The sequence below is a fragment of the Trachinotus anak genome, unplaced genomic scaffold (genome assembly GCF_046630095.1).
Source record: "Trachinotus anak isolate AG129_WGS33_773 ecotype Australia unplaced genomic scaffold, CSIRO_AGI_Tana_v1 ptg000023l, whole genome shotgun sequence".
NCBI lineage: Eukaryota > Metazoa > Chordata > Actinopteri > Carangiformes > Carangidae > Trachinotus > Trachinotus anak.
Window position 1 is genome coordinate 8,314,368 of NW_027273874.1, and position 21,946 is coordinate 8,336,313.

The 21,946-nt window shown below is 42.5% G+C and overlaps 2 protein-coding genes across 10 annotated transcripts; one reads left to right on the forward strand and one right to left on the reverse strand.

Annotated features, from left to right (window-relative positions):
• Positions 1 to 1,075: 1,075 nt before the first annotated feature.
• LOC139607048 (Fc receptor-like protein 5) lies at positions 1,076 to 4,277 on the reverse strand. Of its 4 annotated transcripts, none has more exons than XM_071459641.1 (8): positions 4,167 to 4,276; positions 3,826 to 3,862; positions 3,612 to 3,650; positions 3,308 to 3,447; positions 3,077 to 3,197; positions 2,482 to 2,733; positions 1,982 to 2,098; positions 1,076 to 1,540 (listed from the first exon to the last, which is right to left on the reverse strand). In XM_071459641.1, the coding sequence occupies exons 2-8, from the start codon at positions 3,854 to 3,856 to the stop codon at positions 1,479 to 1,481; spliced, it is 762 nt and encodes a 253-aa protein (XP_071315742.1). In that variant the 5' UTR covers positions 3,857 to 3,862; positions 4,167 to 4,276; the 3' UTR covers positions 1,076 to 1,478. The 4 variants fall into 4 exon arrangements, 3 of the variants coding, with proteins under 3 accessions (XP_071315742.1, XP_071315744.1, XP_071315743.1); XM_071459643.1 differs by having other exon boundaries at positions 1,982 to 2,095; positions 4,167 to 4,272; XR_011684763.1 differs by having other exon boundaries at positions 1,510 to 1,540; positions 1,982 to 2,261; positions 4,167 to 4,277.
• Positions 4,249 to 20,736, forward strand: LOC139606997 (type II inositol 3,4-bisphosphate 4-phosphatase-like). Of its 6 annotated transcripts, none has more exons than XM_071459523.1 (26): positions 4,249 to 4,347; positions 4,782 to 5,017; positions 5,388 to 5,446; positions 6,080 to 6,161; positions 6,268 to 6,474; positions 6,562 to 6,609; positions 6,776 to 6,882; positions 8,360 to 8,479; positions 12,755 to 12,834; positions 14,205 to 14,298; positions 14,596 to 14,665; positions 14,802 to 14,949; positions 15,504 to 15,634; positions 15,791 to 15,898; positions 16,051 to 16,159; positions 16,830 to 16,995; positions 17,106 to 17,315; positions 17,407 to 17,551; positions 17,655 to 17,863; positions 18,041 to 18,164; positions 18,247 to 18,373; positions 18,456 to 18,596; positions 18,908 to 19,005; positions 19,182 to 19,279; positions 19,439 to 19,593; positions 20,415 to 20,736. In XM_071459523.1, exons 2-26 carry the CDS (start codon positions 4,885 to 4,887, stop codon positions 20,533 to 20,535), a joined length of 3,090 nt encoding a protein of 1,029 aa, XP_071315624.1. In that variant the 5' UTR covers positions 4,249 to 4,347; positions 4,782 to 4,884; the 3' UTR covers positions 20,536 to 20,736. The 6 variants fall into 6 exon arrangements, with proteins under 6 accessions (XP_071315624.1, XP_071315623.1, XP_071315626.1 ...); XM_071459522.1 differs by lacking the exon at positions 20,415 to 20,736 and adding an exon at positions 20,015 to 20,408; XM_071459525.1 differs by lacking the exons at positions 8,360 to 8,479; positions 20,415 to 20,736 and adding an exon at positions 20,015 to 20,408.
• The last annotated feature ends 1,210 nt before the right edge of the window (positions 20,737 to 21,946 follow it).

The following is a 21,946-nucleotide window of genomic DNA, read 5'->3' on the forward strand; positions in this document are numbered from 1 at the left end:
TTCTGACACAATGTATAGATAATTTCCAGTGTGTATTGGGCTGTTTGCAGTTGTGTGTAGGTCTAGTGGATAAATTACTAAACCTGACAATTTTTTTATTTTTATTTTAAATATTGGCCTAAGTGTATTTTCATTTATATACCTATGTATAAACTTGTTTGCATGTTTGCTTTTCTTTCTTTTTATTCCCCTTTTTGTGGCAAATTATAATTTTTGTTATGTTTTGTAAGAATATTACACAAATTAAGTATGTTCAGAAAACATTTGTTTTGTCCACCCTCACAGAAGATAGAGTGATGGGGACATAGAGGGACAACAGGTGTACTTCTAAGCATAATGTCATTTTCTGTTAAACCGGAAGGAAACTTATAGCAGTGACACCTCAGCTGAGAGGAAACAATGATGAAGGTGTTGCTTTGGCTCCTGCTGCCTGCCACTGCTTATATATTTAATCATTTACTATACCTGAGAAATGATTTTAATGTGAGCCTAATTATTAGCTGATTGGAGTTTATTGACATTTCCTATGTTAATGATATTATCTGTTTCATGTTGCATTTACCTGTTTGTGTGCTCAGTTCCTACACACTAACTCTAACAGGCTTTTGAACCTGTTTGCACAGAAAAGGTTTTGGTGGTTTGCACGGAGGCTCGGTGGCTGGCAAAGCGCCCTCACAGCAGCTGGTTTCCTCCCACAGATCAAAGACATGGGTTCAGTGAAGATAACCTGTAGGTGTGAATGTATTTGTTTGTATGTGTATGACTAGTGACCTGTGCAGAGTGTACCCTGACTGTTGTCCAAAGGATGTTACCCAGGCCCGAACACAATAAGCAGGTTTAGATGATAATGGATGGCTTGTGGATGCATCATATTCTCCTGAATTAATTTACATTTGCACTGTTTGATAACCACTAATACACACTGAAAGAGACAAACAGGCGCTCCCCCACAGTTCCTGTCAGACCTGCTGCCACAGAGACAGTGAGTGCTTCACCTCGGCCAGATGCTCGACCCCCAGAAGCTTTCCAACTCAATTTATAAGAGCAATGAAACGAACGGAGGCGGTGGTTCAACTTCCGTTCAAGCTCAGCACTTTATTTTCCACGTCAGCAAAATTGAAGTCATGGTAAAATATAACAAGGCTGCTTCTATTTCATTAATAACATTTATTAAATTCTAATAATATCTAGTAATATAAATAGAATGAGAAAATACAGTATATGCAAATACTGCAGATCTCCACCAAGGCTAATGTCGAACAACATACACCAGACTTCACAGAAAAAAGTTCAAAGTCATAGTGAACAATCTGGATCTGCCGCATAATGGATTCTTCCCCGACCTCCACCAACTTCGGTGCAAATTGGTTCAGTATTTTTACCTGAGGTAAAAATCAGGGAAATCTTAGTCACATATTTTTAAGGTATTTTTGAGATAATCTGACGATGTCCATGTTGACTTGTGATGTCACTGGTCCTTATAAGGCTATTTGCATGATGACATCATCAGATGGTTGCCTTGCCTTATTAGCCTGCAACTCTGCAAAAAAATAAAAACAGAAAAATAAATAACATAACAGCATAATAAATAAAAGCAATTACTACTTTCATTAATTGTACTTTTATTTATTTATTTATTTTTTACCTCTTGACTGTAATGTCTTTATACGTCACTTGTTTTATGAATCTTGTGATGCTTTTAAGTTTTGGTTAGCCAAAGACAATTACCAGATAATTTTGAACAATAAAGTTGCATTCTATTCTATTCTATTCTATTCTGTTCTACTAAAACACACAGAAACTTTAAGTGATTCCTTAAGTATAAGACCAAGATAAAGAGAAAGCCTAAAATGCTTAAGGAGAATGGTTTTTATTTTAAGGAAACCTTAAGTGGGACTTTGAGGAAAACCTTAACTTGAGGCGTTTTGTGCAACTGGCCCCTGAATCTTCTTTATTGTGTTGCAGTAACGGCTGTTCTCACCTCTCCTCCTGTCTCTGTATATGAGCCCCAGTAAGATGGTGGACAGCAGGTAAGGAGTTCCCACCAGCAGGTAACGCAGCAGGTGAGCAGGAGGGTCCTGGCCTGCAGGTGGCGCTGCTGAGAGATCTCAGTTAAGTTGTGAACAGCCTGCTCAGGTTAATATGAGCTGACGTCAAACCTTTACAACCTCCTCCTGACGTGGACTTTGTCGCTCTATAAACAACGTCACTGCACCTTTCTCTTTGCTCCTGTCATCATTACCACGATCATTGGATGTTGCCTAGCAACAAAACATAACTATGGGTAACTATGGCTTGTTTTTTACAGGACACTGGAAATGAGACGGCACTTTAACTGGTCACAGTGACCAACAGAGAAATCTATAATCGATAGAGACACCACAGCAGCAGGTCCAGCTCTCTGTTTCTAGACTCTGCATCTTATTAAAATCATTAATATCAATAACAGGAACCACATAAATCACATAAACGCCTCCTCACCTCTGACACTCAACCAGCTCTCTGCTGACGCTCCAGCTCCAGAGATGTGGCACCTGAAGAGTCCTTCATCAGATTTAGAAACACTGTGGATAGTCATGTTTCCTGTGGAGCTGGTTGCGACGAGGAGTCCATCTTTATAGAAATCAGCTGTGAGGTTCCCGGCAGACGTTACATCTTTGCTCCTGCAGTGCAGAGTCAGGCTGTCTCCCTCCGTCACAGGAAGAGCTGGACTCTCCAGGATCACAGCCCCAGCTGAAAGAGACACATAAACCACTCCTCACATGATCATACTTTATCACAGAGAAATGGTTCCTAAAGTTTTTGTTGCATACTGTATTTATTCATATTATTATTTATGAATTTATTTCCATTTATACTTTTGTTTTGTAAGTGAGTGAATGAGAGCACCTTTGTACGAGTTTCACTGTATGTGGTTCCTAAACGACAACGAACTTCTTATTTCAATGAAACATGTGACGTCTTCAAATATCTTGTTTTGTTTGACCAACTGTCCAAAACCAAAAGATTTTCAACTTACAACAATGTAAATGTGAGAAAAGCTGCAAATCAGACAGTTTCAACATCGGAGTGATACCTGTGACGGTGATGTTGACGGTGTTGCCGGTTGTTCCCAGTCCATTCTCACACCAGTACACTCCGCTGTCCGTGGCCGGGAAGGCGTGAGTGATGGAGCAGGAGGACGGACATGGACGCACCTGTGGGACAATGGACCACCAGGACAACTGCAGGTGAACGCAGTCAACCTCCGTTTGACACAAATTCACTACAACTTGCCCAGAATTGACTAAAAACATCCCAGACAAACCTCTCCATCCGTCATCCTCTTCATCACTCTCCACTCCTCCCCCTCCTCTTCCTCCCTCTGCTCCTCCTCCTCCTCACAGCTCACAGAGAAAACTTCATATTTAAAGAACTGTGACCTTCTAGGGGTGATTGTCAGAGAGACTGAGGGAGGGATGAGAAAAGAAAAGAGAGGAAGGAGGCGGAGAGATGTGTGAGGGAAATGACACATATAAGTGAGAAGCAACAAACTGATCTAAGTTACACATATAACCATAAAATAAGTAATGTCTAAATTTTATATTTTATTGGCAGTTTACTGACTTCACCTCGTGCTCGACCAGAATCCAAGGAACTCATCACTAAATCTGAATGAAAATGAAACACATATCACTTTTTTTTGGTTTGGAAACAGGTGTTTTTTACTTATATATATATCTTATATCTCAGTAAATATCTGCCGTAATTTAACTTTAAAAAACGATGAAAAAAAGTCAATAAAAATGCATAAAAGAGAAAATAATACACATTTCATTTACTTACAGAGAAGAAGAGAGAGAGCTGCCACCTCCATGCTGACCTGGTGCAGAGTGAGAGAGAGTGAGAGAGCGAGAGAGGGAGAGGAGAGAGAGTGAGAGAGAGGAAGAGAAAGAGAAAAGAGATTTGTGTTTAAAGCACCTTCCTCTATTTATTAAAAATCTCAACATTATTGTGTGTGTTAATATATTTTCCCTTCTCACTTTTTATAATAACTATAGTGAACAAATGCACAAATTTAAAATGATTTACAGACCATTGAAAAATACAAACAGGTTAAAAACTAATTAAACTCAGTGAAAGTTTTTACAGCACTTTCTTAAATTAATCAGTTTAGTTGTGTTTACCTTTCGTGGTAAGTTTCAATTGTCATTCTCGCGATATCTTGTGGTTCTACGTGAACAGCGCGGCTGGGATCAGTAGTTATCGCGATACTTGAATCATCCAGAGGTTTTCCATGGACTCCAGTCAAAACAAACAACGGTCGGAAAGTTGGTTTTAATCCCTTTAAACTTGTTTTTACTGCGGGTAAGAGACGCTGATAAACCTGCTAACATGTTGAAAACGTTAGATCATACAACGTTTGTTTCACACGAAGTAGTTTTTATCAAGTTTAAGGTTATTTTTCCTTCGTGTCAACAAACTAACGTCAACGGTTAAAACGGTGGAAAGTGAATATGGAGCTGAAAATGGAGACAGCTGCTTCTGTAAACCGTGTTTTTTCTCTTTTTAACCAATAACTCCACAGTAACTGACCTTTCCTCCTGTTTGACATGTGTAGCCTTTGACGTTTTATAGGCTGATATCGAAAAAATAACGATAATTAAATGTTCTTACTCATTGGCCAATAATGTATCATCCAGTGAGATGTCATGTCTAATGTTGAACAAATATATTCACTGATTTTTGGTGAAATTTAAAAATCTAATGAGCTTCTGCATCGATGTTGTCTGTGTGCACAGAGGCAGCGATGGACATCACACCATAATGATGAAGATGAAGATGATGAAGAGGATGGGGCTGGCAGACAGTTGATGTGTTGTGAGGAGGAGGAGGAGGAGGAGGATGAAGAGGGGGATGAAAATGAAGAAGATGAAGCTGAGGGTGAACCGCAGCCAGCTGCTGTTTCTGTCCAGGGAAGAAACACCTGGAAACTTCCAGAAAGAAGGAACACTGCAGGTCGGACGACAGGAGAGAGGTCAGTCTATTCTATTCTATTCTATTCTATTCTATTCTATTCTATTCTATTCTATTTTGTTCTTGCCTCTCTTGCTGTCCGTTCTGTTTTGTTCTGTTCTTCTGTTCTCCTTCAGCAGTCTGAGTTGAGCTGCCTCGCTCTGTGGCTCCTCAGCAGACGTCTCCAACTATTTCCGTCCTCTGACTCACTCTGACTTTAGTTCCTGGAACGTCTGTGTGGCCGACAGTAGAACAGCGTCCTGGATGTTAAACTGACTCCACTTTAGTAGAATTTAAAGGGTCATGTCTCCAAAAAAAAGCAGATTCTAGAGTCTAGAGTCATGGTCACGTTCTCAGCCGCTGTCTGACAAACGCCCTCTCAAACGTCTCAGGTCTCACTGAGAGGTTCTGCCGGCTGAGAGGAAACCTGCTGTTCATCCTGAAGAAACAGGTGAGACAGAGAAAATTAAATTAAATTAACACTGAAGTCACATTAGTAATAACTTGTGTCTGTCGGGAGACAACTTTTAGCAAAAAACCAAAATGAACTTAAATTAAATGAATTTATTTTTAACTGGTTCAGTTTCCTGTCCACTGTCTGGGGTCAGGAGTATATGGATTATGAAACTATAGGCCCCTGGGTACAGACAAGTAAAAGGCCCCCCACCCTTCTTATATACGACTCCCAGACTGAAAGAGACAGAAAGTAACTATAAACAACAGAACACAACCTTTGTGGACATTTAGCGTCTGCCTGTGGTGGTTTTCTTTTAACTGAGCTCTGTGACTTTAGAGAAATAAGTATTAACAGTCAATTCACACTGAGGCTCTGTGCCAGGGGCCCCTTGACCCCTCAGGTCTGTGTATTGTAGGTCTGTCTCAACACACAGGTCCAGGTTATGTTAACAGATAAATAATAATATGAGCAATTATTGTTATATACAAGTGAGAAATGGTGACAAGAATGTGATAGAAATGATACAAATACCTGATAGTTTGTTGTTTGACGGGTGTGAGGGTGTGAAAAATGTTCACTGAACATTGGAGAAACTAACCTCAAGTATTTATCCACACGGCGTTGCAGGGTGGTGACCTTGACGAGGTGTTACTTTTGGAGAAATGTGAGGTCATGAAGCTTCCTGACGACAACAGACGACTGGCTGTCAGTGCGTAACACACACACACTCATGTTTTTACATATGATGAATGCTCAGAGCTGGATAAAAGTGGTATAACGTGTGTGTGTGTGTGTGTGTGTGTGTGTGTGTGCAGGCTTTGAGAGCGGCGACCCTCCTGTGTTCCTGCACTCGAGCAGCTCTGCAGAGTGTGTGTCCTGGCTCGATGCCCTTAGAGACGCCAACACCGAGACGCTGAGAAGACGCATCACACACCTCGGTGCGCTCATTAACACACACTCTGCCCGGCACACACACACTGCTGCACACTGCACCAGGAGCCTGGAAAACGATGGAGGTTCAGGTGAGTGTGTGTTTAATTTCAGCGTTTACCACACATACAGTATTTGTAAATGTGTGTGTTGATGTAATGTTGCTCTGTGGCCACAAGGTGGAGTCGAAACTGCTGTTAAAGTCTCTCCACTGCACCTGACTGTCGGTATGACACACACACACACAAAACAGTGTTACTACTTTTATTCATTGTGTTTGTAAAGTTCTTTGAAATCATAAGTTTATATGTGTAATTATAAAACACTTTTACACCCACACACACACACAAACACACACACACACACACACACTTTACTTTCTCTCTCTTGCAGAGTGTCGAGGTGTGGTTTCCGTGGCAGCCAGAGTCCAGATTCAAGTGTGTGTGATCGACACACACACTCACACAGTCAGGAAGCACTGCTGCTCCGAGATAGATAAGGTACACACACACACACACACAAACACGCACACTTTTACATACAACCATGTAACAAAGTTGTTACTCTTGCTACTGTGGTTACTCTTGACTCCTGTCGCTGTCGTGGTTTGGACCATTTTCAATTTCCCCCGGCATAGTGAGGACATTTCTGCTTCAGATAGGACGCTGTAGTCGGTCCTCAGAAGGTCAGAGGACTGTGTGAGGGTTCGGACTAAAGTTACGCTTAGAATCAGGTTTAGGTTTAAGTCAGTGTTTGGTATTTAGTTGTGGCAAGCATTTTGTCCAAGAGGGTCCTCACAGCTATAGAAAGACAAACATTTGTGTGTGTGTGTATGTGTGTGGGTACTTCCGTTACTCATGTTGTAGGGGCATACATTTGTTCACAGTCATGTTGGTAAGACAAGTCACATTTTATTTACATATGTTAATGTCATACATTAGACAGTCTGTTCAGGATGAGGACCCCTCTGTCCTCAGACCCTCGAATTAGACAAATAAAAACCTTCATCTGATAAAAAGAAAGAAGAAGGATCAGGAAGCGCAACAGAGGAGAGAGTCCTCCTTCAGGACAGACAGACATGCAATAGAAGTTGTGTGTATAGAAAAGAGCAACACAAACAATCAGGATGACAACATTGTAGATTATAAACATTTATTGTGGAGAATCAGTTTACTTTTGGAGACAAAAAGCAAGTTCACAACACAAAAATCCACAAATTCTAGGGTGACTTGTTTTAAAGGTCCCATTACTTTACTCTTCTCCACTGTTTTATCTGAAGTGAAACCAAAAACCATCTCAGTGTAGTTTTACATCTCCTCTCTCAGGCTTCTCTCTGGAGCTTTATTAACAACAGGTCAGTCAGCCAATCAGAGGAGACACTCTGAGCCTCCCCTCTGATTGGCTGACTGTTTTCAGAGTGATTGAATAAAAATACAGCAGATTTCAGGTAAACACTCAGAGAAACCAAATCCCTAAGGCATGGCTGAGAGTGATGATTGCTTCATTGTGACATCACAAAGTTGCAGAAGTCCTGACGGCTAGTTTTAAGGCTCAGTTTCTGAATACAGGCTGTGTGCATTTCTCTGAGGACTGAGGCTTTGATACTTTCACAGTATTAATATAGAACCTAGACCTGCTTTATAACCATTAACCATAACCATAACCACCTCAGACGTTTCAGAGTCAACAAAACAGCTGCATCATGTAATGTTTTCAGGACAATACTCACAACGAAGGCGAAGTTCTACCTTTTGTTACACAGCTGAGATCAGTTTTTCCTCTGCTGAGTGAAGTAAAAACAGTACGACAGTTTCATTCACCACCAAACTACCGACTTCAAAATAAAATGCTCTCGAACCCTGTCACCAGGTTTGGTTCATCTTAACTCCAGGAAGTGAATGTAAGTCAATGTAATGTCCTCTGAAGTCACAGAAACACAACTGTATATGTGTGTGTTTGTGTGTGTGTGTGTTGCAGGGGCCGGATGAGAGAGTGTTTGTAACATCAGTGTGTTTCCATGGCGACTACCCTATCTACCATCACAACAGGATCAAAGTCACAGTTTACTGCACAGAGGAGCTGATGACACGCAAACCAGTGAGTGTGTATGTGTGTGTGTGTGTGTGTGTGTGTGTGTGAGAGAGAGAGAGAGAGAGAGAGAGAGAGAGTACGTGTAGATGTGTCTGCAAAATTGTGTATATAAGAAGATTAGTGCAAAGGATATGTACATGTATAAAACCAGTGGTGGTAGATTTTTAACACACACACACTTGATTTCTCTCTCAAGTCCGTTAATCTCACACACTCTCTTACTGACACACACACACACACAAAGAGAGAGAGAGAGAGAGAGAGGGAGAGATGGGAGGGTGAAACGAGGACAGCCGCTGAGAGAAAGTGAGATTTTAGATAAATGGATGTTTTCCGTTTTCAGCTCTTTTCTCTCTTTCATTTCTACTGAACTCAACAACAACCGGCCCACCAGGCGCTTCACTAATCTGCATATTTCCCATGATGCCGAAGGGCGTGCGATTTTAATCCTCTCGGCCGTGACGAAAAAAGAGGAGGAGGAGGAGGAGGAAAAGGTGATGGAGGGAGCAGAGAGACGCTCAGCTGGTGTTTGTTAGTCTTTTCAGCCGGAGTAGCGGAGACGACCGGAGCAGGATTTTCAGCCCATTTTTCAGGACTGATGGATTATTTTGTTGGGACATGTGCTGCTCCTGGTTTACTGGACGCTCCTGCTCGTCTTCGTCTCTGCTTTATTTTGCCTGCATTTTACCGTCTGTAAATGTATCATGAGCGAGATGCTGATGGAGAGGTTTCACAGTCATTTGTCATTCATGTATTTGACACAAATGTAAGATTCAGTAGCGCAGGAAGCTTTAATGTCAGGAGGGCGTTCAGGTGCTGGTGGGAAATTCCAGGTCAGAGTTGGCGGTATTGTAGCTCCTCTGAGTAATCAGATTACTTCTTGTAATAGCAGGAAACTTCACTGTGAAACCCCTCAGAGTCATTGCTGGGGCTGGGTATTAAACTTCAGTGACGACAGAAATGTTATTGTAGCATCAAACATCTAAAACTACAACTGCGTCATAATCTCATTTAGTGATTCTTCAATCAAACAGATTCAAATCTAAATCCTGTCACTCGTAGACTTTTATAGTCACAGTGGTTTAACTGTGGCTTGTTTTTAGATTTGAGAACTTGAGCTTCTTTCGTTTGACAAAAAAATCAAGAGGCATCAAAAGATTCTGGAATTAAAGAACTGTATCTGTGATAGTACCGAACAATATTAGAGCTGCAACTAACAGTTATATTCATGTTTTGATTAATTGTTGTGTCAAATGTCAGAAAATAGTGAAACATGTTTGTTATAATTTCAAACTGCTGCTGGGGACATTCGTCTAGAGAACCAGAGAATATTTGACATTTCTTTTTGTCTCAATGTCTCAAATAATTAATTGATTATTAAGACTATGATTAATCAAGTGATTGAATAATGGTTCCAGCTCTGAACAGCACCCAGCCCTGTTCATTGTCCTTCGTTGAAGAATTCAGGTGATTTAAGGGCATTTCCTTCAGAGTACACTACATCTGATTGTATGTGAGCTGTTGGATGAAAGACGAACCTCAAACCAGCGTGAGGAGCAGTAAACCAGCAGAGGTCAATAGTTTAAACACGTTTTTATGGATTTACCCTGAAAACACATCAGGATTTTTAGAGACACTGGTGGAAAAGAATGAGGAAGATGACAAAGAAGAATTTGCTCAGGTCATGTTTCTTGAATTTGCTCTTTTCAGTGGTTGAGTTGTTGACTTTTCTGCAGGTTTTTGAACAGTTTTCTGAAGTATATAATTTTCTCCAGTAGTGGTCTGGGTTCTGTTTTATTTCTTGTTTTATTGTCCTGTATCTCACTCTGTGATCGTTATCTGTCCTGAAGTAAAGGAAAGGAACTTAGAAAGAAGAGACTTTAGTTTTGGTCAGGACCAAACGGTTTGCAGCAGAGACTGATGTGAGAAAACAGGAAACACAGGCGTGAAGAGACCGAGCAGAAACAGGAAGGAAGAGTTTTTTTTTATTGTGATGATGGCGTGCACCAAGTGTTTCTGTCCACCAGGAGACAACAGCTCCTCTGCTGGACAGGTAGGGGAGTGAGCGCACACACACACACACACACACACACACACACACACACACACACACACACACACACACACACACACTGACAGTAAATGTTCTGTCAGAGTTGGTGTAATTTGTATATGTGTCTGGGTTTGATGGGGATTAGCACGTAATCTTAAAAGCCTCTTGTTTTGCCCAAGAACTCAATGAGACAGATTAACTCTCTGTGTGTCTGTGTGTGTGTGTGTGTGTGTGTGTGTGTGTGTGTGTGTGTGTGTGTGTGTGTGTGTGTGTGTGTGTATTATTGGCCAAACCTTCAGATGCAACGAGGAAATGTGGCAACTGAACATCTCAATATCCTGTGTGTTTGTTTGTGTCTTTTTCAGTTAAGATCACAAATACTGACACTCACACTACTGCTGAGACATTTCACGGTTTTTCATCTGAATTTATTCCTTCCAGATGGTTGAGGAGAATAGAAACCAACAGTTTGATAAGTGATTGATTATTTATCAGGCAGAAATGTCTAAAATATACCTGTTTCAATTTGTAATATGAGGATTTGCTGTTTTTCTCTGTCTTGTATCTTTGTAAATTGATTTTCTTTGAGTTTTGACTGTTGATCAGATGAAACAACACATTTGAAGATATATATCAAACCAGATTTTTCAAAGCAAGCATTTGTGTGGCTCAGCAAGAGTGACATAGAGTTGTAATGGCAGGTAGTCAGTGTAGAGATGGGGGAATGTAGAGAAAACCACACACTTAGTCTCAACTGCCTTTAGGACATCACCTCAGGGAAAGCACAATTTCCCCCCCTTTTCTAGTCTAAATGATTAAGATAAGAAATAATTAAAGTGATGAGTAGATGTACTTGGATGATGCATCACTGTGGAAGTTTCCACCTTCATTGTCATCTGGTGGTAATACACGTGTTCAGGGAGCGTTCAAGGACTTTCTGACATCAGGTTTACAACTTTGGCCAAATTCACATTGTCATCGTCACAGTGACTGTGTTTGATCTTCAGTCAGTGATTTCCAGCAGCTGAGTGTCAGTTCTTGGACGGCCTTCAAAATACCAACAGTTGGATGTGAAGGACGGCCAAGTTTGGTGACTGTAAATGTCTATGAACCTTCCAAACTATTATTAAATTCTCTTAAACGTCCATCTGATGCTTGAAATCCTGCATCAGTGTCACTGATGCAGGATTCATCAAGAAATCATCTTTAATTTGTGTTTTAATTCAGTTTGATGTACTGCGTGTGAGTGAATCTTTTAGCCTGTGTGTGTGTTTGTGTGTTGAGTGATTTGAGTGCTTTTCACTTGTCAAGGTAATCCTCTGAGCTTCTGATTATCGTCATAGCAACAGAGATTTTAATGCTGTTACTGTGTGGACTTTTGGTGCATGGCCATGACCCCAGGGATGATGAGGTGTGTGTGTGTGTGTGTGTGTGTGTGTGTGTGTGTGTGTGTGTGTGTGTGTGTGTGTGTGTGTGTGTGTGTGTGTGTGTGTGTGTGTGCTTGACAGAATGGGTCATTCATTAATTAATATAACAGTACATTAGGAAGAAGCTTAAAACTGTCCAACAACCCATTATATAATTCAGAGCAGGAAACATCCTGCATGTAACTTAGGGCTGTTTGTTTTTTAGGAAATACGGTGTCATGTGACTGTTCCTGTTGTGTTCGTGGTGAAGTTAAATTTCTGACTGATGAAGTCAGAACTAGAAACAGGGTTTGGTTTTCTGCCAGCAGCTGCACAAATCCTGATGAGCAGGCGTAACCTCAGCTGGATCAGAGGAACTCACATGTGGTGTTTTAAACGACACAGTGGTGTCACAGATCAGATGAGGAACAGAGGCTTTAACCAGGAGAAACAATCTTCAAACAAAGAAGAAGAAGAAGTGGCCTTTTTGATAACAACACCAACACATAAAGAAAGGTCTTATTTTATCAGAGGGCTGTTGGTGTATAGTATTTTCAGTCAACAGTATTTTAGTATGGAAATAGAAATAACACCTGGCAGGATTTGTTTTCAGGAAAGGTCTGCCTTGGAGACAATTGAGGGTGGGCTTTCAGCTAGTTTTTATTCCAAACAAAACAGAAGATGTAAAACACATCAGTTCCTGTGCAGAGAAATACACTGGATTACTTAAACATGTTCAAAGATTAAAATGTCAGTTTAATGTAAGATAAGAAAACTCTCTCTCTCTCACTCTCTCCCTCTCTCACTCTCTCCCTCTTTTAGAGGAGCTTTCTGGGTTTCACCTCCTTCTCCATCGGAGATCTGCTCAGGTCCAAGGAGCCTCACATCTCCGTTAGCCTCAGGTAAACACACTCCTCTTTCAGCGACCCCTGAAACCTCACCTTTAACACCTGTATTACATCATTATAAACCAAGTGTTTGTTTAAATTGACAGCTTCTTTCACCAGGCCACCCCGCTACTGAACACAAATGTACGTCCCCTATCTCCTGTTTTAGTACCACATTGTTTGTATTGTGCCGTTTTCTCAGGGAGAACACGTTTTAATTATTCAAAAACCCTCATTACCAAACTAAATCAATTAAAACCACCAAAAATACATCATAAAATATTCTCAAGCTCCTTTAAGTTTTACTATACACACCATTCACCATCATGCATATTCTCTCAGGGCCCCTTTCCCCATTTCTCGTTGAAGAAACCTTTTAAAGTGAATGAAATCCAGCTCCTATAGACTTCATAGAGATCTGGGAGATGTCACCTGATTGGATGTTGCTGGGATACCTGTAACTAGAAGAGGAAGTGAGATGTTGGGGGGGGGTGGGGGTGGCTCCACCTCCACAGAGAGTAGAAATACACTATCTCTTCCTGTTTTTACATCACAATGTCTTCAGAGAGACTGGAAAGAGGGAGAGAGGGTGAGAGACATAGGCAGAGAGTGAAGAGAGAGACATAGGCAGAGAGTGAAGAGAGAGAGGGTGAACCAGGTGTAAGCAGGCAGTGTACAGAAGGTGTGTCTGTGCTGACATGTTGCGTCCAGGTGTGTCTCCTTACTAATGCATACCTGGCACAGGTTGGCAGAGCTACAGAGCTTGGTGCTGCTGGTTAGAGGAGCTAGTCAGCCTTGTTCTGGTTGACTTTTCTTTATTGTTTGACTTCTTTTTGAGCTGTGTTGTTTGATTTGTATTGATCAGTTATGGTTAGTTTGTCTTCTCAGCTGCTGTATGTTTGTTTCTGTTTCTTTGTCTCTGCTTAACTTTGCCTTGGTCTCGTGCTGAGTATCTCGTTTCCAGTCAGATTTTCTTATTAGTTGTTCTGTTTGTTGTTAGCTTTGTCATGCTGGTTATCTTCTTTCTAGTCAGCTTGTTTTTAGGTGTCTTTTCTGATAAGATACGTATTGCTGGTCAGTTTGTTTCTGGCTTTGTCTTGATCTTAAAGCTTGTTTCTTCACTTTCTGTGGTAGTAAAAGTTCCCTCAAGTTATGTTAGTTATGCTGGATACATCTACTGTCATTGTCCTCATGCTTAGTGTAAAAGTATATTCGCCCCGCTAATATCAGAGTATGGACCTGAACTGAGCTGAGGAATGGATAGGGACAGGAAGTGAACAGGAGCTGTCCTGCTAAAGGTAAACATCCTCCTTAGCACTCGCTTATCTTTAGCTTCCAAACATCAAAACTTTTGTTCTTTCCTGCTTCCTGTTTCTCTTCATCAGGACGATGGACGGAGTGAACGAGGTCGGGGAGGTGAAGGTGTCCCGTCTGCAGATGGAGGGAGAGAACGGCCATAAAACTCCTCCTGAACACAAGGTAGAGGAGGAGAGAGGAAGAGAAATGTTGTGTCCCTTTTGTGGCCTTCACTCTGGGCTTTCCTCTTTCTGGTGGTGCTTGTGTAACAAACCTGTCACAGTTTGAAACTTTGCTCTGTGGTTTATTTTTGGTAATAATTTCATTTAGTTCAGTATTGTCCGTTTTGAAGTTTGTCACAAGCCTGAGTAGCTTGTTGTTAGTGAGAGCATCAGAGGAGACAGCACAGGTGACTCTGAAAGGACTGAGAAGTATTTTATCACCGTTTCACCCACTTTGCATCTCTTCCTCCTGCTCCAGTGTCCTGCTTTGTGTGACAGTCTTCACAGCTCTGTCCACGACAAAGAAAACAGTCCGATGATGAGAGCTGGTGAGACACATACACTGGCAAACACAGCCTGTTTCACACATTCTACTTACTTTCTTTTCCCCTCCTTAACTTATATGTGTGTGTGTGTGTGTGTGTGTGTGTGTGTGTGTGTGTGTGTGTGTGTGTGTGTATGCAGTGCTGTGTGCTCAGGTGTGTAAGTTGTACAGGTTTCAGACGGAGGATCAGCGATGGCTGCTGGTCAGGGAACAGTTGTCAGAGACGCCGCTCTCTTTCTCTTTACCCAAACAGCTACTGAGCGCGCTCATACGCGAGCACACTAACAGGTACGTGTGTGTTAGAGCTGGATTATGGGAGAAAAGGGCCACTAAGTTTTTAAACAATAACTGGGGCTTTTGTTTAGACAGAGAGACGGGTCCGTGTTTCTAATTTCCTTGTTCAGTCTTGCAGCGTTTGGTTTCTCAGTGTTTGCCTGAAATCTCATATATTCATTCAATCAGTCTTTCTTCTGATTGGCTCACTGACCTCGATGGTTTCTGGTTCTTAAAACCACAACATATCTTCTGATGGATATGAACACTTCAAATAAAACACTGAAGAAGAGTAAAATATGAGACCTTTAAAATGACATCTTCACAGACTGATGTGCTCAGCAGACAGTGTGACCAGCAGATGATTTGTCATGCTTTACATCAATCTCTGTCTAAACTTTAAAAAGTTAAAGAATAAACACTGTCATGATCGTTGATATCCTACCAGAACATCATTTACAGGCTGTAATATGCTGTTCTAATAATGTTCAGGACTGAAATGTTTCTGTGAAGTGTGGAGGAAACTTTCTCATTTCAGGTTCATCTCCTTTCATCTCTCTCTGTTTCAGGGTCCAGGACGTGAAGGAGCTCGGTGACCTTTCACCCCACTGGGATGGGCTCCGCCACGATGTCATCAACCACTGTAGCCACCTGATTGGCTGTTATCAGGAAACACTCGCTGATCTCGACAAACTCTCAGGTGAGGTCCAATAAAGGAGCATGTGATTGGGTTTTAGCCTGCATATGATTTCTTCTTCTTCTCTTGAGGAAAAGTTGGTGACATTTTGCTTCACGTATTGATAACCAATGTGGTTTATAATGGAGTTAAACCAGTTGTTTTTCGTCTTTCCTGCAGCGTCGTCCTGCTTCAAGTCGAGCAGCAGTAAGTCAGACAGACACCTTCAGTTTGTTCCAACCAACCTGCACTCACAGAGGATGGAGGTCACCAGTCCAGACAGCACAGGTTCATCCAGGAGCTGCTTCGCTCTTTCTTCTTTGTTCTTTTTCTTCCTCTTGTTCTCACCGCTCTCCACCGATCTCCCCCCTTTTCTTCTGTGTGGTTTAGATGCTACAGTCCTCATGTTATTCTCAGTAACAGTCTCTGTCTGCCTCCAGGTGTGTGGTATGAAGTTATAACGTTTGGTGCTCCAGCTGATCACCACCAGGCCTTTAAACATGGCGGACTGAAAAGGCTTCTCAACAAACACATGAACCACAGGGACAGGTAGTCGTCACCTCCAGTTCTCTCTCTCTCCTCCTCCTCCATTCATTCCTCCATCCCTGTTACACTGAGCAGCTTTTCTCTCGCTCTCTGTCCATCGCTTCATATTGTTGTCTGCTGGTTAATCTCTATAATCTCTGCTCTCTCAGGATTAGTGATGTTGCATTGTAGATTACCGCACAAATACATTGAATTATTTGGACTTGTCAGGCTCCTCAATTTAGATCCAGCAGCTATAGGAAGAAAAAAGAAAACAAGATCTTCTCAAATTACTTTTAGAATGATGTTTTGTAAAAATAGATTTTACAGATACTGTGTTTTCTCCAGAAGGGATTTGTATCTTCTTCTGTAAATTAAATGTAGCTCAACACTCCAGATGTGATGTTTCAAATATTCTGAGCTTTTTTTTTTTTGATGAACATATTTGCACATCCAAATGTCTCCAAACATCCCACACACACAGTTTATTGATCACGCTCACGTTTCTGTCTCTCTAGACCTTCGTCCGAAGTATTGAGGTGTCAAGTTAGTATCAGAAATATGTCTGATGAAGGTTTAGACAGACTGTGTGCGGGATGTTCTTTTCAAATTTGTACTGAAGTATAATACTTCAGTGCATGTACTTAGTTAGACTGCAGTACTCTGAAGCCTTCGCTCCTCCATGTGTCTCCAGCTTCGTCTCTTACTCTCAGGACGAGAGCTCCAGAGCCAGGGAGCTGCTGGCCAGCATGGCCCAGCTGCAGCCTCTGGTCTTTGGGCTTGCTGAGGAGCTGCTCTCCGTCTCTCTGGAGCTGAACGCCGCTCGACTGCAGCAGGTGCTGGACGGCCTGACTCAGCAGGTGAGGAGGGAGGCAGGTGACGCGGGTGACATATTCTGCTCAGTCAGGTAACAGGCACCATGAAAGAAACATAAGTTAATCTTGGTTTGTCTCCACACTTCTGTTTTCAGACAGAGCAGTTTGTTCACGCTCTCAAAGACGAGCTGGTGAATAGCGCTCTGATGGCGATCCACCGCCAGTGCATAGCCAACTGCAACAGCAGCCATGTCCACAGTAATGGGTTGCTCTGTGAGAACTCGCCAGTGAGTCAGGAGGGACAGCCTTGGATTGGTCATCAGGATGTTGATCCATGTGATGTGGAGTACGACGAGGAGGAGTGGGCAAGTTGGAGTGTGTTTGTGAGGCCTCAGCTTGGTTTAGACAGTTTTATAATATTATACTTATTATATGTGTGTGTGTGTGTGTGTGTAGGACACTGCGTGGGCGAATGTTGCCAAGAGCCTCAACTGCATCGTCGTCATGGTGGACCGGCTGCAGGGGCGGGAGGACCGTCCTCAGGAGCTGACATCAGCCGAGCAGCAGGAATCCACGGGGGACACAAACTCTCACAACACTGGTGAGACTGAAACTGTGTTTACTGGAACTTCACTGGTTCATTATGTCAGACGATCAAACTACCGCCGAGAAACTGAATTGATGAACTCGTCCGTCTCCTCCAGCCTCCCCCTCCTGCTCCTCCTCCTCGGCATCCTCCTGGCAGGAGCAGCTGCTTCCTCTGGTGATCACTCTCAGGGATTGTGTGCGCGAGGCAGTGGCGAAGGCGCGAGCCGCCATGACCTTTGTGATCCTGCAGGGCGCGGTAGCCCCGACTGTCGGCCAGGGACCTGCACAGATCATCCAGAGACGTCACGCCGTCTTAAGCCAGGCGGTGAGAGGTTTACCTTTTGATGTGATGTTTGTCAAAAGCTGTTTGAGAAACAAATCAGTAAGTGCATAGGAGGGATGGTATGAATTGATTATAATCTAGTATGAATCTCTGTCTCTCTCTCTCTCTCTCTCTCTGTCTCTCTGTCTCTCTCTCTCTCTCTCTCTCTCTCTCTCTCAGCTCTCGGCTCTGGTGTGTGGTTTCATGTTGAAGCTGTTTGGGGGTCTGGAGGATCCGGTCTTCCTGCAGCAGCTTCTCTCTGTTGGAGTCCTGGCTCAGTTTGAGAGTCTGCTCAGCACCTACGGTACACGCACACACAAATACAGACACACACACCTGCTGCACATGCTGCATGTAGACCCACATGGTGTGTATGTGTGTGTCAGGTGACGAGGTGGGGATGCTGGAGGACATGGAGGTGGGAGTGGCTGACCTGAGCAAAGTTGCGTTCACTGTCACCGAGGCTAAAACAGAAGAACTGGACGACCTGCTGCCAACGCTCAGTGGAACATGGTGGGAGGCAAACGCACACACACACAACAAACTCTAACACACACAGCACACCCTAACAGAGTGTGTGTTCATCTTCAACCAGGGGCAGTTTTGTCGTCAAGGTCCCGTTGCCCCCGGAGACATTCAGGTTGTTGCCACGGGAGCTAAAAGAGGGGCGTTTGATACGAGTTCATCCGGTTCTCTTCAACATCGGGATCAACCAGCAGCAGAGTCTGGCTGAGAGGTACACACACACACACACACTCTGACTGGGCTGTTCTGGTTTGCAGAGGCAGGTAGCCAGTAAACACACCTGGCAGCACCTTGTTGTCAGCGGCTGTGAGGTGAACGTGACACAAAACAAACATGTTTGATGTCTGTGGTCACAGATTGTGTCACAGTGAACAGTGTTGTTTCAGAGACGACCCTGAGCGGAGTCACAGAGCGACAGCACGGGAGGCTGTGAACGATACAAACTCAGTCGATTCAGACTCCATGTGACCTGCAGATGTCATGACAGGAGGCGGAGACGAGTTTCTGTTTGTCTGTCGTCAGGTTTGGTGACAGTTCGCTGCAGGAGAGAGTGAACCAGCAGAGCTGTGAGCGTTTGAAAACTTACTGTAACGCTCTGAGAGACCGACTGCCTGAGACTGGTGAGTCATTTCAAAGCTTTTATTTTCTACCATATCTGCAGAATTTTATTTTGATGAGACAGAAGATGTTTTGTCTCATTAATGACTTCAGACTTCATGAGACACAAGCAGGAGCCACAGAGTAGAAGCTCTCTCTCTCTCTCTCTCTCACTCACTCTCTCTCTCTCTCTCTCCAGCTGGTATCCAGTCACTATCAGACTTGCTGTCGTCTCTGGACCGATGTGTAGAGGTGAGGAAGAGGAAGAACGTGGAGGTTCTGTGGATCGCTGCTATGGTGAGACTGAGATCAAATCTGAAAACATCATCTTTAACAAGAGACTCTCTCTCTCTCTCTCTCTCTCTCTCTCTCTCTCTCTCTCTCTCTCTCTCGTGTCATTTACTCTTCACACTTAAAGATGTGTGTGTGTATCTGTGTGTGTGTGTGTGCTTGTAGGTGTGTCGTAAAGTGAACGGTATCCGTCTGACCAGCTGTAAGAGTGCGAAGGACCGCACGGCGATGTCGGTGACTCTGGAGCAGTGTGTGTTACTGAGAGAGCGACACACACTCGGCCGACAGCACTTCAGCACCGCACTGGACTGTATGAGGAGGTGTGTGTCCACATGTGTGTTCATTTGTGTCTTTACTCACACAACCTTTCCTTTCCTTTTTTTTATCTTTCCTTTTTCCTTGCTTTTTCTGTCCTTTCCTTTGTTGTCTCCTCCTTCTCTCACCTCCTTTGGTTTCCTTTCCTCTTTTCCTTTCTCCTTACTTTTTATATTGTAGAACATTTTCAGTTTAACCTCTTTTTGTTTTTCTTTTTCCTCTGTTCATTTTTACGTCACATAATTTTCACCTCTTATTTTCCATCCATTTCCTTGTTCTTTCTTTACTTTTCTTTGCTTATCACTCAATTTTTCTGTTTTCTATTTTTCTTTTCCTTTCTCCTTTTCTCTTCTTTCTATTTCTTCATCTCCCCACTGTCACCTCCCTTTCCTTCACACATGCACACAAACAACCCCCCTCCTCCAGGTCCCGTCTGTCCTGGGGGCAGATTCTGGGCTGTTATGCCCAGACAGGGCTCACTGTCTCTGGGTTAGAGCCAGGGGATGGTCCCTCTGATCTCCAGGGCTCCTGGCTCCCGGTCTGTTTGGCCCCCAAAGCTCCCAGACGACACCTGTACCCAGTGGCCTTTCTCCTGGTGACCTCTCACCTCCTGGTTCTTTGGCTCATCCTCAGCCTGGTCATACTGCTGGCCAAATACCAGTAGACCTGCACAGGCTGGGAACACTGGGCAGGAAGAGGAGTGGATAGAGATGACTGATTTTACTCACTGAACAAGACATTTTCCACAGCATCCATGCCTTGCTGCTCATTCATATGTATGTGTATCTCTGCATCTGTGTGTGTTTGTGTGGATGTGGATGTGTAGGGATGGCTGTAGGATGGAGAACGTGCAGAAGAACGTGGGCAGCAGGAAGTTCGCCTTCAGCAGCGTCCAGCTCCTCACCTTCCCCAAACTGTACAGACCTCCAGACGGCAGCTATGGATAGACACACTGACGGTTTTCTTAGTTCCTGTACAGGCTGATTTATTGTAAGACTGTTTCTTTTATCATGTAAAAGTGTGTGTTGTGTTATATATGAATGTGAATTTTATTTAAATGCCCCTCTGTATTGTTCACTGAGGATGCAGGTGTTTGATTCACAAACATGTTTCTGCAATAAATTAATACTTGATTCTTTTTTGTCAGATATTTGGGTGATTGTACTGAGTGATGCAGGGTTGGATTAAACCTTTAGAGGGACCCAGGCAAATATGAACTGTGGCACCAATACTCTCAATGTGTCCCCTTTTTATTCCAGACTCCCAGAAACCAAGACAGTTGTGATGATTCTTAATTAAAGACACATTTGTTAAAGAATATACACAACGGAAGAATAAAATCACCTCATATTTTAAAGGTACCAAGTCTAGATTTTGACACAATATCCCTCAAGATTTGATACGCATGGCAGGAACCACCTTTGGCCCCCTATCATTTCAGCTTTTATCATGCATTTTACCAAAAAAGTTTGTAATTAATAAAATTGCAATGAGGTTATTGACTTAGGGATGGCTGTGGCCCTCAAGGGTCAACAAACATCGAGAGAAAATGAATTGGGAACTATTTTGATAATCCTAATTGTTTTCATCATTTCTCAAATATGAGGATATGATGCTTTTCTTTGTAAGTAAACTGATTCTAACAAACATTTTCGCTATTTGCTGTCAGTTATAATGATATAATAGTGACCGAGGCCATTTTGCACAGTCGGTATTCAAATAAATTTAGTTTTCTGTATTTTTTAGGTAAGACTTTTAATGCATGACTTTTAGTTGTAATTGGGTATTTTTATAGCGTAATTATAAAGTCTGACGGATGCTCATCGTTGATGTGGAGCAGCGGTTTTTCTGCCGAGCCGCTGGGTGGCGCTGCTCAGTATCACTGCAAACACAGCTGCGTCAAGTCAGACCCAGTTAGATAAATTCAGAGCGGAAATTAGACGTTTTACCCTTCAAAATAAAACGGTAGTCGAGCATATACACAATCTGGGTAACAAGTGAGTATGTTGTAACGTGTGTTGTAAAAAGTACATAATAGTAATTTTAAGTATAGCTGTAATTTCTGAAGTATTTGGTGAATTCTTTGATCAAAAACGAAAGTAGTGAAATATATGTTTTGCATGTACTTCAACACACATCAAGGAGATATATTCACTTTGTACTTGTTTTCAGTAACAGTCAAAACATCCAAAATACTCAGTTAACTCTAAAGACTCGCATCAAATCCTCATATTTAAGAAGGGAAAAACAGCAAATATCTTAGCTTAAACAAGAAGATAAAAACTAGTAAAACAATTAAGTCAAAGCATTTTTAGATAATTAAAAATATCGTGGTAATTGCAGCTGTTCAGAAGAAAG